The sequence below is a fragment of the Gekko japonicus genome, unplaced genomic scaffold (genome assembly GCF_001447785.1).
Source record: "Gekko japonicus isolate JY-2015 unplaced genomic scaffold, Gekko_japonicus_V1.1 scaffold1434, whole genome shotgun sequence".
NCBI classification, from domain to species: Eukaryota; Metazoa; Chordata; class Lepidosauria; order Squamata; family Gekkonidae; genus Gekko; species Gekko japonicus.
The window spans coordinates 10470-25579 of record NW_015160884.1 but is presented as its reverse complement, the minus strand read 5'-3'; the positions used below and the strand labels follow the sequence as shown (position 1 = coordinate 25579).

General features: G+C 47.4%; 1 protein-coding gene across 1 annotated transcript in view; it reads right to left on the bottom strand.

Annotated features, from left to right (window-relative positions):
* The window catches only part of NMT1 (N-myristoyltransferase 1), a gene marked incomplete at its 5' end in the record, with an annotated part of 27099 nt that overhangs the window by 2172 nt on the left and 9817 nt on the right, over positions 1 to 15110 (bottom strand). The window contains 5 exons of the mRNA XM_015423336.1: positions 2239 to 2376; positions 3460 to 3627; positions 6174 to 6344; positions 11078 to 11186; positions 14681 to 14851. Coding sequence (XP_015278822.1) covers positions 2239 to 2376; positions 3460 to 3627; positions 6174 to 6344; positions 11078 to 11186; positions 14681 to 14851 — 757 coding nt within the window. The remainder of the gene's footprint in view (positions 1 to 2238; positions 2377 to 3459; positions 3628 to 6173; positions 6345 to 11077; positions 11187 to 14680; positions 14852 to 15110) is intronic.

The following is a 15110-nucleotide window of genomic DNA, read 5'->3' as shown; positions in this document are numbered from 1 at the left end:
ACCAGTGGCTATTAGCCACAAGGTATAGATAGGGGCTCTGGGGCAAGTGATGCTCTGTCTTCTTGGGGCTTGGGGGGGGTCAACAGTGGGAGGGCTTCTAGTGTCCTGGCCCCACTGGTGGACCTCCTGATGGCACCTGGTATTTCTGGCCACTGTGTGACACAGAGTGTTGGACTAGATGGGCCACTGGCCTGATCCAACATTGGCTTCTCTCATGTTCTTATGAATGTGGTGGAGAGGATGACCTGGGAAACAGGGAAGGTGTCTCTGCACTGAAGAGTCCCAAATTTTGTGTTTAAAAACAGGTTGAAGTGTCAACTTCTTGAGACTGTGGAGACTAAATCGTTGAGAATCAGAGAGCTGGAGGGGACTTGCTTAAATTTTAACTTTGCTGTATACTTCGGCAACTTCATTGTTTTAAGTTCTGCGTGGATCCCTCCCTGTGTTTCCCAAGTTCTATTCTGTGATGGGCCCTGACCTGGGTAGGCCAGGCGAGCCCTCCCGCTCCAGATCCTGGATGCCGAACAGGGTCAGCTCTGGTCAGTATTTGGATGGGAGACTACCTAGGAAGCCCAGGGCTGCTAAGCACAGGCAGCCAACGGCAAACCACCTCTGAAGGTCTCATGCCCTGGAAACTGTATGGGGGTCACCATCAACGCTCCCTCTAAGCTGCGGAGTCTTGTGAGCAACAATTCTACTTTGTGAGCTGCTGGCATTAAAGTTGTGAGCGAGCCATTTGGCTGCTGGATAAATGAGTTGGCTCTGGAGCCCTCCTCCCTGAGCTACGACAAAAACGTGGGAGCTGGAGGCTAAAAAACTGTGAGCTAGCCCACACCAACTCAGCTTAGAGGGAACACTGGTCACCATAAGTCAGCTGTGACTTAACAGCAAAAGACAAATTCTGTGATGGAATGGAAAAGGGATTACCAGCTAGGTCAGTGGTGGCGAACCTATGGCACGGTGGCACTATGCTAGAGGTGGCACTCAGAGCCCTCTCTGTGGGCACGCGTGCCATCGCCCCAGCCAGGCCCAGACCATCATTAAAGTGTCGAATTCTCTGCCAAATAATTTTAAGTAAATGAAAGCATTTGGGATTGCTTTCCTTACTTTGTTTGGATCATCTTAAGTTAATGTATGAGTTGTTTTTTCTAAAGTAAAACCTCAGTATTCAGGTTAAATTGCCGTGTTGGCACTTTGCGATAAATAAGTGGGTTTTGGGTCGCAGTTTGGCCACTCGGTCTCTAAAAGGTTCGCCATCACTGCCCTAAGGTATCCCCTTAGCAGCACGCCTGCAGATAAACAGAGAAAAGTGCCAGAGATCCACAGTGAAACATTTGGGGGGGTGAATTGTAACTAAAGTTGTGCAGGATGTTTAGGAGACTATCTTAACCAGGAAGCTCCTAGCACGGCCCGGGATGAGCCAATACCTATTACAAAATAAAGAATAATGAGAGTATCACAGGAATAAGCTACCAAAAGAGAAAGAAAATCACTGTGAAAACTTACTAAGTATAGATTCATATCTTATTGTAGCCAACAAATGCCAAATTATCCCAAAAAAAAGTGTGTGTCGTGATTATTAATACTTACATAATACTGAGACTGAAGATTCCAATCCAAATTTGTAAAGACATTCAAACCAGTTTCTGGCAACCAGTCACAGTAAAGTGCAAAAATTGCTATTCCAGCACTCAGTTCAAGTGCACTGGTTTCAGAGGAAATGTAGAAAACTCAGTTAGCTAGCCTTCCATCGGCTAGATTTGCATGGTATTTACAAATTTGTATTGGAATCTTCAGTCTCAGTATTGTAGAAGTATTAATCATTACACATTTTTGTATAATTTGTATTTATTAACCATGATAAGATGTGAATTTATAATTAGTAAGTTTTCACTGTGATTTTCTCCCATCTAATACCTGTCATGAAGCTGACCTGTCAGGTGCTACAGAGAATAAGAACAAAATAATGACGGAGTCTGAAGTCCTCCTCCCTGACAGCCAGAAGTCCCCTCAGGACCACATCTTGTTTCCAAAACAATTAGCAAAAAGTTGATTCAATGTTTTTTGAACTCATCCATGAGGACTAGAAACCTGATTTTGTCTGGCAAACAAAAGCAACGTTCCGAGGAACTCCCCAACCGTTTCCAGATTGACCAGTAGGGGATGTACTCAATACCTGATGGCTCAAGATGCAATGTAATCTGGAAGGCTTCAAAACACCCTTCTCTCATGATTTACCTTCTCTGGCCCCATGCTGGGGCATTTCCAATTGTAAAGATAATACTGTAAGTTTCCATCTCCGATCCCGAATTTCAGTTTCTCTAAGAAAGTCTTGTTCTCCATGAGATCCAGTGCATTGAAAACATCAAAGCCCTTCTGCAGAGAGACAGGGAAACAAAATGAAACACACAGACATTTGTTTGCATACTGAGTAGCTTTCTAAGTATTCAAGACATTACACAGATATTCAGGTTTTTGTTCATAACCACAATAGCCGGAAACTTGCCTTAAAAAAACCCAAAATACCCAACACTCAGACATTCAGGAATTCTATTTCATGAGATAATGGAAAAAATAATGAGAACTAATATCCCGTTTACTCCAGAGATACTGTTATTGAACATATTTCTGAAAGACTTTAATAAAGCAGATAGGTATTTGATAGTTCATACGTCGACAGCTGCAAGGATAGTATATGCCAAATATTGGAAAATAATGGAAATACCAACGAAACAAGAGTATGTGAACAAGCTATTTGAAACGGTGGAAAATGACAAACTGACACTTGAGATGAGAGCCGGCACAGAATGGACTTTTCAAAAAACATGGAAAAGATTTTATGATTGGTATAATGTAAATGTAATTGATGGATAAATGTAGTAATTTGAGAATGCAGAAAAGATAAGCTTAGTAAAATAGATAATGAATTAAGAAATTTAATAAGCAGAAGGAGTGAGAAATGTCTCTTGCTATATGTTATGCGTTGTTGGGGGTAGTTATGTGTTGTTTGTACGAATGTTTGTAGTGTATAATGAAAAAAAATAATTTACCGTTTACGTTTAAAACAATAGTCGCAGGGGAAGACAAGTTGTGTGTTGGTAAGTAGGGTCAGGATAGACATTTGATAATGAGATGGAAAGCAATGTTCCCTCTAAGCTGCAGTGTCTTGTGAGCAAAAATCCTATTTTGTGAGCTCCTGGCATTCAAGTTGTGAGCGAGCGATTTGGCCGCTGCATGAATTAGTTTGCTCTGGAGCCCCTCCTTCCTGAGCGGAGATGAAAATGGGTGAGCTGGAGGCTAAAAAACTGTGAGCTGGCTCACACTAACTCAGCTTAGAGGGAACAGTGTCCCTGACCCACGTTTATCCAAGGCTGGTATCTCATTGGAGGGAGAAAGACTCCACATCGGGGGGGGAGGATAAGGAAGGAAGGAAGCTGCACACACAAGAGAGGAACTTACCAGCTTGGCCAATATGAGGGCATCGTTCATGAGGTCTAAGAGTGGCGTCTTCGTGTGGACGTTGTAAAAAGAGTAGGCGGCCTTCAAGCTCTTGTGAGTGGGATGGTTCATGATGGTGGAGGGCAGGGTGTAAAAGCTAAGGAAGTCAGTCACCTCCCCACTGGCATTCTGGAGAACGAGACCACAAGAGACACGTAAGAACCCGGACCCTGGCTCGGATCACACTGGGGTCAGCCTCTGGCCCTGGAAAAGCCGCTGGGACGGTAGCAGCATCTCCCTATCTGTGCTTAGGAGATTAGAAAGTGTGGCCTAACATGCAAAGGAGTTCCTGCTCCAAAAAAAGGCCCTGGGTTTTGACAACAAAGTAAACAGAATAAGAAGCAAAAGGTGAGTGTGGTAACATGGGGGTGTGGCCTAATATGCCAATTAGCTATGATGTCAGGGGTGTGGCTTAATATGCTAATGAGTTTCTGATGTTGGGTGTGGCCTATTATGCTAATGAGTTCCTGCTGGGCTTTTTCTACCAAAAAAGGCCCTGCCTTCCTGGACAGGTTCATTCTCGTTTGTTCAGTTCCACGGCCTTTCCTCCCTGGGCCCTTTGTCCCCTCTTTCGTGCCCACAGGGATAAAGGAGAACGCTGGGCAGGAAAACTGGAGGGAGAGCCTGTTGTAGGACGGCCTTGTTTGTTGGGAATGGGAAGTTTGCCTCGGGGGAGGAGTCTGCCTACACCAGAACTACAACACCTAGTCTAGCTGCATGTGTAGACTGGGCCATCCATGTAGCCTCTGATAACATTTCCTTGACTGTGTGGCTACAGCTCAGTGGCAGGACAGCTGCTCGGCACGCGGAAGGTCCCAGGTTCAATCCCTGGCATCTCCAAGTGAAAGGACCAGGGAGTAGGGTGATGGGAAAGACCTCTGCCCGAGACCCCGGACAGCCGCAGCCAGTCTGAGTAGACACTACCGACCCTGATGAACCGAGGGCCTGATTCAGTCGGAATGAGCTTCGTGTGTTCATGTGAAAGACATCTGCTTGGGGAAACCGTTGTCTGTCCAGAAGGTGGCTCAGTGGTAGAGCCTCTGCTTGTCACGCAGAAGGGCCCGGGGGTTCAATCCCTGGCAGCATCTCCAGTTCAAAGGGTGTGAAAGACCCTGGGGAGGTGCAGCCAGTCTAAGGAGACAGCACTGAGCTTGAGGGACCCTGCCAGCTACGCTGCCATGGGGGTTGGGGAGGTCATTCTGTGTCTTGGTAATTGCTATTGCATTCCTGTCTCTGCTGTTTTGCCTGTGCCCCAACGCTTATCTCTACAGATGTGCAGGAGGAGGTCATGTACCGTGAGAGACTACCCTTTCCCAGCTTTTGCCACCTAACGGTTTCCTAGCCGATCCCGCACGCGGGAGGGTATCTAATTGGCCCATGCCATTGGGGTGTGTGTGTGCATATGAATGCCCTATAGCCTAGTAGGCTCTATGGGTTGCCGCCATTCTTAACAGTGCCTGTGTTATTGCATCTATAGCTTTGCAATAAAAGTATAACCGTTCCTGAATGCGTGTACTTCGTTGTTGGCTGTGGGTTCTGACAGACCCAGGGTCTGATTCAGTATTAAGCAGCTTCACATGTTCATATGGGTGTTCATGTGTACCACCATGCACAAGAACAGCAGCAGCTGCTGCGTCCATACAAGCACTTTCAGTTCTCTCTCTTTTTTTAACAGTTTATTTTTCATTTTTTAGCATAACATCATGTAGTCCTTCCATTCTCAAACATTCCATGACATATTGTCGCATTCCTCTCTTATCTTAATCATTTTTCTGCCTTAAACTATCATTCATTAGTCCAGTTTTAATTCAATCTCATCTTCATCCACTCTTGTACACAATCATTTACTTTCTATTACATTATCTTACATTTTTTAACTAGCCTAATTTCCATTCTATTCTATCTTTCTCATCTTTAGCCAGTCATAAATTATTTTCCATCTATCCCAGAACCAGTCTTGAGATTTATTTTGTAGTTCCACATTCAACTTATCCATTTCTGCTATTTCCAGGATTTTATATTTAAGTTACTTTATAGACCTTTCGTTTTCCAGCGCTTTGCTATTAATATTCTAGCTGCAGTTAAAATATAACTGTTATCCGGTTGTGGTCTTTTATTGTATCTGGCAACATGTTCAGTAGGTATACTTCTGGTATTAACGGGAGGGTGCTGTCAGGGTGTGGCCTAATATGCTAATGAATTTTGCTGTTGAGTGTGGCCTATTATGCTAATGAGTTCCTGCTGGGCTTTTTCTACAAAAAGAACCGTGGGTGTTCATGTGTACCACCATGCACAGGAACAGCAGCAGCTGCTGCATCCATACAAGCACTTTCAGTTCTCAAAAGGACTTCATGCGCACCCTCTCTGCAATCGTCTCACAGGACTGTTTTTATACCCAACATCAGGGCTGTGTACTCTTGACATTTAAAAACACCCCAGCTGTTTGTTAAAGTAAGAGACTTTGCACCAAGAAAAATGCGTTCTGCAGTCTGCACAAATTACATAAACTGGACACATATACATGCACACGGCATAGAATTTATTCCGCTCGTTTAACTTGAGGGAGGGGGTGCGCGGGAAGACAGTCCTGTGGAGCCCTGAGGATCCTTCCTTCTAGCCAGCGCCTGGCTCCAAAGTTCCCTGACAGCAAAGAGATATTAAAACAAGAGCCTCACCTCCACCACAAATGTGTCAATGATGCTGGGCTGCGGCAGGAACCAGTGCTCCACCTCCTCCGGATTCATGACAGGGGTCAAGTGGAACTGCTTCAGGTACTCTGCCAGGAGCTTGTGTATCGCAGGGATGTCTTTGTGCTCCATCGGCCGCAGCCCCGGCGTCTTGGGAGTCTAGAGGAAGGAAGGGAGAAACAGAAGAGATCTACTGAGGAAGGCTGCTGGGACAAGCTGTTTCCATCTCCTGGTGACTCCTGGGGTTTCCTGGAAGTGTATCGGTGCTCAGTCAGTAGACCGGTGCTGCCGGATAAGTGCCCTCTAAAAGGGCTTTGGAACTGGAAACTGTGTAATGAACGAGTGGACGTATTTCCTTCACCTGGCATTGGTGGCTTTTCAGACTAAACAAAACACTGTAGCACCTTTAAGACCAATAAAGTACACACAGAAGCTTATACCCAAAATTAAACGTTGTTGGTCTTAAAGGTGCCACTTCTAGGCACAGAAAAGAAGCAAATTAATAAGGTAACCATTTTGGTGAACGCTCAGCCAACGCCCCTTAAACGTCTTACAACTGAGGTCCACTACTCAAGAACATGTCAGAGGGTAGCCACATTGGTCTGCAGTAAAACAGTTAGATTCAAGTCCAGTCACGCTTTAGAGACAACTCTGGATCTGGAACAGTGAGTCGTGCAGAAGTAGAGAGTGAGCTTCTCTGAACATGGGGGTAGTTCCGACAAACGTAGATTTGACTAGAGATGCTAAGGCCCGGAAAAAACCCGGAAAAATTAGGAAAACCCCCCGGGTTTTTTCAGTTTTTTTCCTGAAACTTTTTTGTTTTTTTTCCGAAAAAATCAAAAAATTGAAAAAAGAAAAAAAATGATTATGGAACATTTTATTTTAACATGATGAATAAAATATTTTAAGACAAGATGTTCAAATATTTTCCATTTCTAAAATATATATATATATGGTATCAGATTGATCTAATTTCTCTGCACTGCGGACAAGCAAGTCCTAGGTTACAAACTGAACTTTCCAATGCAAGAACAAGATGCACTTCTTCCTTTAGGAGGTGCTATTGTCAGAAGAAAATAAAAAGGTTTCAGTTTTGTTTTTGCATGTGGGTGGGTATTCTGTTTGTAATAATTGTTTGGATACACTATATTTTTAATATTCTAGTTGTGATAATTTCATGCCAAGTAAAAATGTCCAGTCATATTTTATGTTCCTAAAGTAACAGAATGACTTTCAATCTAGAAAAGACAAAAGAAATGCTAATGTAGCATTTTTTCAATTTTTCCGAAAATTTCTGGTGTTTCCCGAAAAAAACTGGGGAAAAAATGGGTTTTTTTCCGAGCTTCAAAATTTCCGGAAATTTTACATCTCTAGATTTGACTCTCAAAAGTTTATACTCTGAAACTGCTGCTGATCTCCAAGGCGCTACTGGACTCAGTTCTAGCCGACCAGGAATGTTTACACTCAGCGTACAAAAGAGCCAGAACTCAGCCCCGTGCTCAGAGAAACCCACTCTGTGCTTCTGCATACGTCACTATTCCAGACCCAAAGCTACATCTGGAAGAACATCAGAAGAGCCCGGCTGGATCAGACCATCTAGTCCAGCATCCGGTCTCCCAGAGAGCCAGTTTGGTGTAGTGGTAAAGTGCACAGACTCTATAACCTGGGAGAACCGGATTTGATACCCCAACTCCTCCACATGCAGCTGCTGGATGACCTTGGGTCAGTCACAAGTTCTCTCAAGAGCTTTCTCAGCCCCACCAACCTCACTGGGTGTCTGTTGTGGGGAGGGGAAGGGAAAGGAGTTTGTCAGCTGCTCTGAGACTCCTTCAGGTAGTAAAGGGCGGGGTATCAATCCAATCGCCTCCTCCTCCTCTCCTCACAGTGGCCAACAACAGGGCAGAGGCTGAAGGGCTCCCCTGACCCCGCCTCCTAGCACTGGTTTTCAGAGGTTTACTGCCTCCGAATGCAAGCCCAAAGCAATGACTTATCAAGACCAGATTCAGGTGGGTAGCCGTGTTGGTCTGAGTTGGAGTCCAGCGGCACCTTTAAGACCAACAAAGTTTGATTTGGGGTATAAGCTTCTGTGCGTACTCTGTTGGTCTTAGAGGTGCCACTGGACTCCAACTTTGTTCTGTATCTGATGGGAAGCGATTGTTCCTCTGATGGGAAGCAATTCCTGTGCATCCGGCATCAGGAGAACCAAATGCCGGATTGATACCCAGTGCAGAGAGGCCAGGGCGGTCCCTTGTCCAGAGAGGTGGGGGGCGGCCTTCTCTGGGGGGTGGGTGCCCTGTGGTCTCAGGAGCCCCCATGGCAGTGATGGCGAACCTTTTAGAGACCGAGTGCCCAAACTGCGACCCAAAACCCACTTATTGATCGCAAAGTGCCAACACGGCAATTTAACCTGAATCCTGAGGTTTTACTTTAGAAAAAACAACCCATACACATTAACTTAAGATGACCCAAGCAAAGTGAGGAAAGCAATCCCAAATGCTTTCATTGACTTAAAATTATTTGGCAGAGAATTCGACACTTTAACGATGGTCTGGGCCTGGCTGGGGTGATCGCACGCGTGCCCACAGAGAGGGCTCTGAGTGCCACCTCTGGCACCCATGCCGTAGGTTCGCCACCACTGCCCTATGGCCATTCCTTCCTACCATCAGACTTCCTGCAGCAAATGAGTGGACTCTGGCCAAGAATTCCATCTCTAGCTACAGCGAGCTGGTGCAGTGCAGTGGGGCTAAGAGTGTTACGCTAGGACCCAGGAGACCAGGTTCGGATCCCCACTCTTGATATGGATTTGATTTTTTGATTTATTAAATTTCTGCCCCGCCTTCCCTGCAGAGGCCAGCTTGGGGCCACTTACATATGGCTCACCGAGTGACTGTGGTCCTGACTGGAGAACAGGAGGATGAGGGGGGAATAGGATTTTTCTACCACATTTTAGGAAGGATGCTGACAAGCTCGAGCGTGTCCTAGAAGAGGGCAACCAGGATGGTGAGAGGGTTGGAATCCAAGTCTTATGAGGAAAGGCTGAAAGAGGGGTATGTTTAGCCTGGGAAAGAGAAGGCTTAGAGGGGACACGATTGCAGTCTTCAAGTATCTGAAGGGCTGTCATGTAGAAGATGGAGCAGATCTCTTCTCTCTTGCTCCGGATTGCAAGACTAGATCTAATGGGTTGAAATTACCAGGGAGTCGTTGCCGGCTAAATATCAGGAGAGACTTCCTAACTAAGAGTGGTTGAGCAGTGCAACAGACCAGTGTTCCCTCTAAGCTGAGTTAGTGTGAGCTAGCTCACAGTTTTTTAGCCTCCGGCTCACACATTTTTGTCTTAGCTCAGGAAGGAGGGCTCCAGAGCAAACTGATTTATACAGCAGCCAAATCACTTGCTCACAACTTTGATGCTGGTAGCTCACAAAATAGAATTTTTGCTCACAAGACTCCACAGTTTAGAGGGAACTTTGGAACAGACTGCCTCGGGAGGTGGTGGATGTTCCTTTGCTGGACGTTTTCAAGCGGAGGCTGGACGACCATCTTTCGGATATGTTGTAGGGCTGTCTTCCAGCTATGCTCCTGCAGAGTGCAGGGGGTTGGACTAGGTGACCTGCAAGGTCCCTTCCAACTCTAGCATTCTATGATTCTCTTTAAGTATTTGAAGGGCTGTCACTTACAGGAGGGCAAGGAGCTCTTCTTATTGGCAGCAGAGGATAGGACTCGAATTAATAGGTTTCAATTAAGGGCGGGAACGTACTGGCTGGATATTAGGGGAAACGTTTTGACAGAGTTGTGCAATCGTGGAATCGGCTGCCTAGGGAGGTGGTGAGCTCCCCCTCCCTGCTGGCCTTGAAACAGCTGCTGGACAAACGCTTGTCAGGGATGCTCTAGGCCAGTGATGGCAAACCTTTTAGAGACCGAGTGCCCAAACTGCGACCCAAAACCCACTTCTTTATCGCAAAGTGCCAACACGGCAATTTAACCTGAATACTGAGGTTGTACTTTAGAAAAAACAACTCATACATTAACTTAAGATGATCCAAACAAAGGAAGGAAAGCAATCCCAAATGCTTTCATTGACTTAAAATTATTTGGCAGAGAATTCGACACTTTAACGATGATCTGGGCCTGGCGGGGGCAATGGCACGCGCACACACAGAGAGGGCTTTGAGTGCCACCTCTGGCACCCGTGCCATAGGTTCGCCACCACTGCTCTAGGCTGATCCTGCACTGAGCAGGGGGTGGGACTGGATGGCCTGTACGGCCCCTCCCCACTCTCTGATTTTACAATTCTACACCCCCCTTTCAGAACGAAGTCAGAGTCCAATGGCACCTTGAAGACCAACAAAGTTTTATTCAAGACGCGAGCTTTTGTGTGCACACTCACACCTTGAATAAAACTTTGTTGGTCCTCAAGGTGCCACTGGACTCTGACTGTGTTCTACTGCTTCAGACCAGCACGGCGGCCCACCTGGATCTACACCCACTCGGGCTCTTGTGAGGACAAAATGCAGGAGAGGACAATGAAGCCAGCCACTCTGGGACATGGGCCCCGTCTTTGCGGCCACTGCAGAAGTAGAATGCAGTGAGGGAGGGGAGAGAACAGGATGGCGGGAACCAAGGGAATTTCTTTGGGCGAGAGCTGAAGCTACAGAATGTGGCTTACAAGAAGTCCGTCATAATGATTTGATTGAGTTAAGAGTCTTTATTTGGCAGACCGCAACTGTGTATATGAGAAGGAACGCCTCCTGGGTGTGCCAGTCCCTCTTCCGGCCGTCAAAATAGGACTTGGGTCTCCTCAGGACCGTTCTTGCTTCAATTCCTGATGGCAGGTGGGGTAATTTACAACAATCCCTTCTGAAAAGATTTAGGTCACAGCCCTGCCCAGCACAGACCTCCGGCAGCCGATAGAGCTTCATGGTCCGCTGCATTGTCATGTTCCTGCTTAGGTGGGAAAACTTCACTTCGATCAGCTTGCGGGGATTCAGAGACCGATGCCAGTAACTGTCAAACAGAAGAAACCTCCTGGTTAAATCAACATTTATTTATTTATATTTGAATTTATATCCCGCCCTACCCCGAAGGCTCAGGGCGGCTAACAAGGGCACCATGTGCCGAGGTTAAAACAGTAAACACATAGTTTAAAAACAATAAATTACAATAAAATACAATAACAAATTTACAAACAGATTGAGACAAGATGGGTAGATCTTAACTTCCAAACTACTTCCTAAGATCTTATCATCTAAGCCGTGCCCAGGCGCCTCGCTCCCCCCTTGGGGGGGCCAGGCAATCATGATGTTAATACGCCAGAGCATAGGGGGCAAAGGTGGAATAGTGGTGGCGGCGGCTCCTACTCAAAGGCCTGGCGGAAGAGCTCCGTCTTGCAGGCCTGGCGGAAGAGCTCCGTCTTGCAGGCCCTGCGGAATTGAGAGAGGTCCCGCAGGGCCCGGATCTCTTCCGGGAGCTCCTTTCACGAGGTAGGAGCCGCCACCAAAAATGCCCTGGTCCTGGTCACCGCAAATTTTACGTCTCTCGGGCCTGGAATTTCCAGGAGATGACGCCCCCCCCCCAACTGTAGTGCCCTTGGGGGAACATATGGAGAAAGGCGGTCCCTCAGGTAGGCTGGACCCTGGCCAAATCAATCAACTGATCACGTTACTCCTTGCTCCACAGAGAGCCTTGGAAAACTCGAGTCCCCTCAACGAAGCCTGACTTAGTGTCTCCAAGGTGCTTTAGAAAACTACAGGGTGGCTGTTGTTTAAATTAAAATTGTAGGCATACACTATCATTAGACTCGGGGGGGGGGGGCGGAAAAGATGCATGCACATTTTTCTCAGGTGTCTCCCAGAATAATGGAAAGGCATCCTCCGTGCTGAGTAGCAGAGCACCCACTTTGCAGGCAGAAGGTTCCAGGTTCAATTCGTAGCCTCTCCCATTAAAAAGTACGAAAGGCCTCTGACTGAGATCTCGGCCCGAGACCCTGCTGGTGTGAGCAGACAAAACTGACTGTAGCAGGTTAATGTGTCTGAGTCGGCAGGCTGGACTCAGGCCAAGTTTCCCATCAGGAGCACGGAACTTCCTGGCCTCTCCAGTCCCCTTGGCCTCCGCAAAATGGTGCTCGCGGGAGATAAGGGAACTTTTGAGGAATGACATGAAGGGGGGGGGGCGTGCAGCAGGAAGGGGGGGCCGGCAGAAGTGTTGGGGGCAAAGGTAGAACTGGAGCTCTGTCTCTTTTCAGAAGAACCAGGAGGTTGGAGCATATTAAACCAGTTTGGTGTAGTGGTTCAGTGCGCGGACTGTAATCTGGGAGAACCGGGGTTGATTCCCCACTCCTCCACTTGCACCTGCTGGATGACCTTGGGCAAGCCACAGTTCTGGCACAGCTGTTCTTGAAAAAAAGCAGTTTCTGTCAGAGCTCTCTCAGCCCCACCGACCTCACAGGGTGTCTGTTGTGGGGAGGGGAAGGGACAGGAGTTTGTCAGCCGCTCTGAGACTCCCTCGGGTAGTGAAGGGCGGGGTATAAATCCAATCTCTTCTTCTCTTAAGCTGGTCATTCTCAAACTCCGTGCTATGGCACTCTAGAGCACCGTGAATGCATGGAACACGTTCCTACTCCTCTGGAGCACTGTTTCCCAACCTGTGGGTCAGGACCAAGGCTCCCTCTAAGCTGCGGAGTCTTGTGAGCAAAAACTCTACTTTGTGAGCTGCTGGCATTAAAGTTGTGAGCAAGCGATTTGGCTGCTGCATGAATCAGTTTTCTCTGGAGCCCTCCTTCTGGGCAAGCCACAGTTCTGGCACAGCTATTCTTGAAATAGAGCAGTTTCTGTCGGAGCTCTCTCAGCCTCACCAGCCTCACAGGGTGTCTGTTGTGGGGAGGGGAAGGGACAGGAGTTTGTCAGACGCTCTGAGACTCCCTCGGGTAGTGAAGGGGGGGGGATAAATCCAATCTCTTCTTCTCTTAAGCTGGTCATTCTCAAACTCCGTGCTATGGCACTCTAGAGCACCGTGAATGCATGGAACACGTTCCTACTCCTCTGGAGCACTGTTTCCCAACCTGTGGGTCAGGACCAAGGCTCCCTCTAAGCTGCGGAGTCTTGTGAGCAAAAATTCTACTTTGTGAGCTGCTGGCATGAAAGTTGTGAGCGAGCGATTTGGCCCCTGCATGAATTAGTTTGCTCTGGAGCCCTCCTTCCTGAGCCTGTGAGCTGGAGGCTAAAAAATTGTGAGCTAGCTCACACTAACTCAGCTTAGAGGGAACGCTGGTCAGGACCCTGACGTGGATCACAGATCAGCCCTCCCTAATGGCCACCGCCTGCCCATTCTATTGTGCTCTCTCTTAGAATCACAGAGTTGGAAGGGAAACCAAGATGTGACTCTGTGAACAGTACCTTCCATGTCATACATTAGTTGGTATTTTTTTCTTCCCTGCATATACATGCTCGTCAAGTAAAATGTGCCCTGACGGTTACTAGTGTGACTTTCGTAGAATCTTGGCGGGGGGGTGGGGTGGGGTTAGAGGGGCTAATGAAGAGGATGGTTAATGCAACCTCCATATGCAGAGGCTGAGTAGGTTGGAAGGCCACTTGCTTGGGGTTCACAGTGGGGGCAGCTGCAGCCTTTGTGTGATGTCTGCTGACTTCTAAAAAGCATTTGGTTGGCCACTGCAGAAAATGGGAGTCCTGACCTAGATGGGTGCCACAGTCATCGTTTTCCTAGGGCACCAAAAAAAACCCCTTGGGGCGCTCCCAGGTGGGTCACCCCCAGTGTTCCCTCTAAGCTGAGTTAGTGTGAGCTAGCTCACAGTTTATTTAGCCTCCAGCTCACACATTTTTGTCTTAGCTCAGGAAGGATGGGACTCCAGAGCAAAGTAATTTATGCAGTGGCCAAATTGCCCGCTCACAACTTTAATGCCGGTAGCTCACAAAGTAAAATTTTTGCACACAAGACTCCACAGCTTAGAGGGAATATTGGTCACCTCACCACACCAAGTAAATTTGGAAAGGTGGGTCACCATTCTGAAAAGGTCGGGAAACCACTGCTTTGAGAGGGGTCTGGGAAACTCCAGCTTAACCCCCACGCTACATATTGCTCCAGCCTCCTGGTTCATCACTCCGAAAAGGTACAAACCTCCAGTCCTATTTTTGCTCCTGATACCTATGCCCAAAGAGTTTCATCAGGCTCCACAGTTTTGCTTCCAGTGATTTTTAAGGACAGGCTGGTTCGGTTGCAAGTGTCCTCTCATCTGCATAATGTTGGGTTGGTTTTTTTTAAACCTCAGGTTCGATGGCTCATTTCCCATTTGCCTTTACCCACAGGAGAGATTAGGACTGACTCTCCACACTTAGTTATAGAGTGAGTTTCAAGGCCCAGGGTGAGCCCGGCAGGTGAGTTGTACAAAGAGAGAATCACCCATGGCAAGTCAATGCGACGAAAACCCTCTGGGAGCCAATGGAAAGAAGAGATAAAATCCAGCTGGGATGCCATTCAGCCCTTACCGACAAGTCCCAACAGGTTTTGGAAGCACCACGCCAGCAGTGTACACAGCCTGGAAAATCCCCTCCAAGTGTACCCGTCGGGTGATCTCTCGGATCAGAACTGGTGCCACTCGCTTGGAACGCAGCTTCTTGTGCACGCAGAGGAAGTTTATTTCCACCATTTTCTTTTCCCTTCAGAGGAAGACCAAAAAAACCCAAACCATGAGGAATACACTGTTTATGGCCTCTGCAGGATTACAGTGTCAGACTAGGACGCAAAGACACCCAGGATCAGGCCCCCTGCATAAAACTCACTGGGTGACCCTGTGACAGTTGCCCGCTTATTACAGTGTCAGACTAGGACGCAAAGACACCCAGGATCAAGCCCCCTCCATGAAACTCACTGGGTGACCCTGTGACAGTTGCCCGCTCCCAACCCAACTTCTCCTCA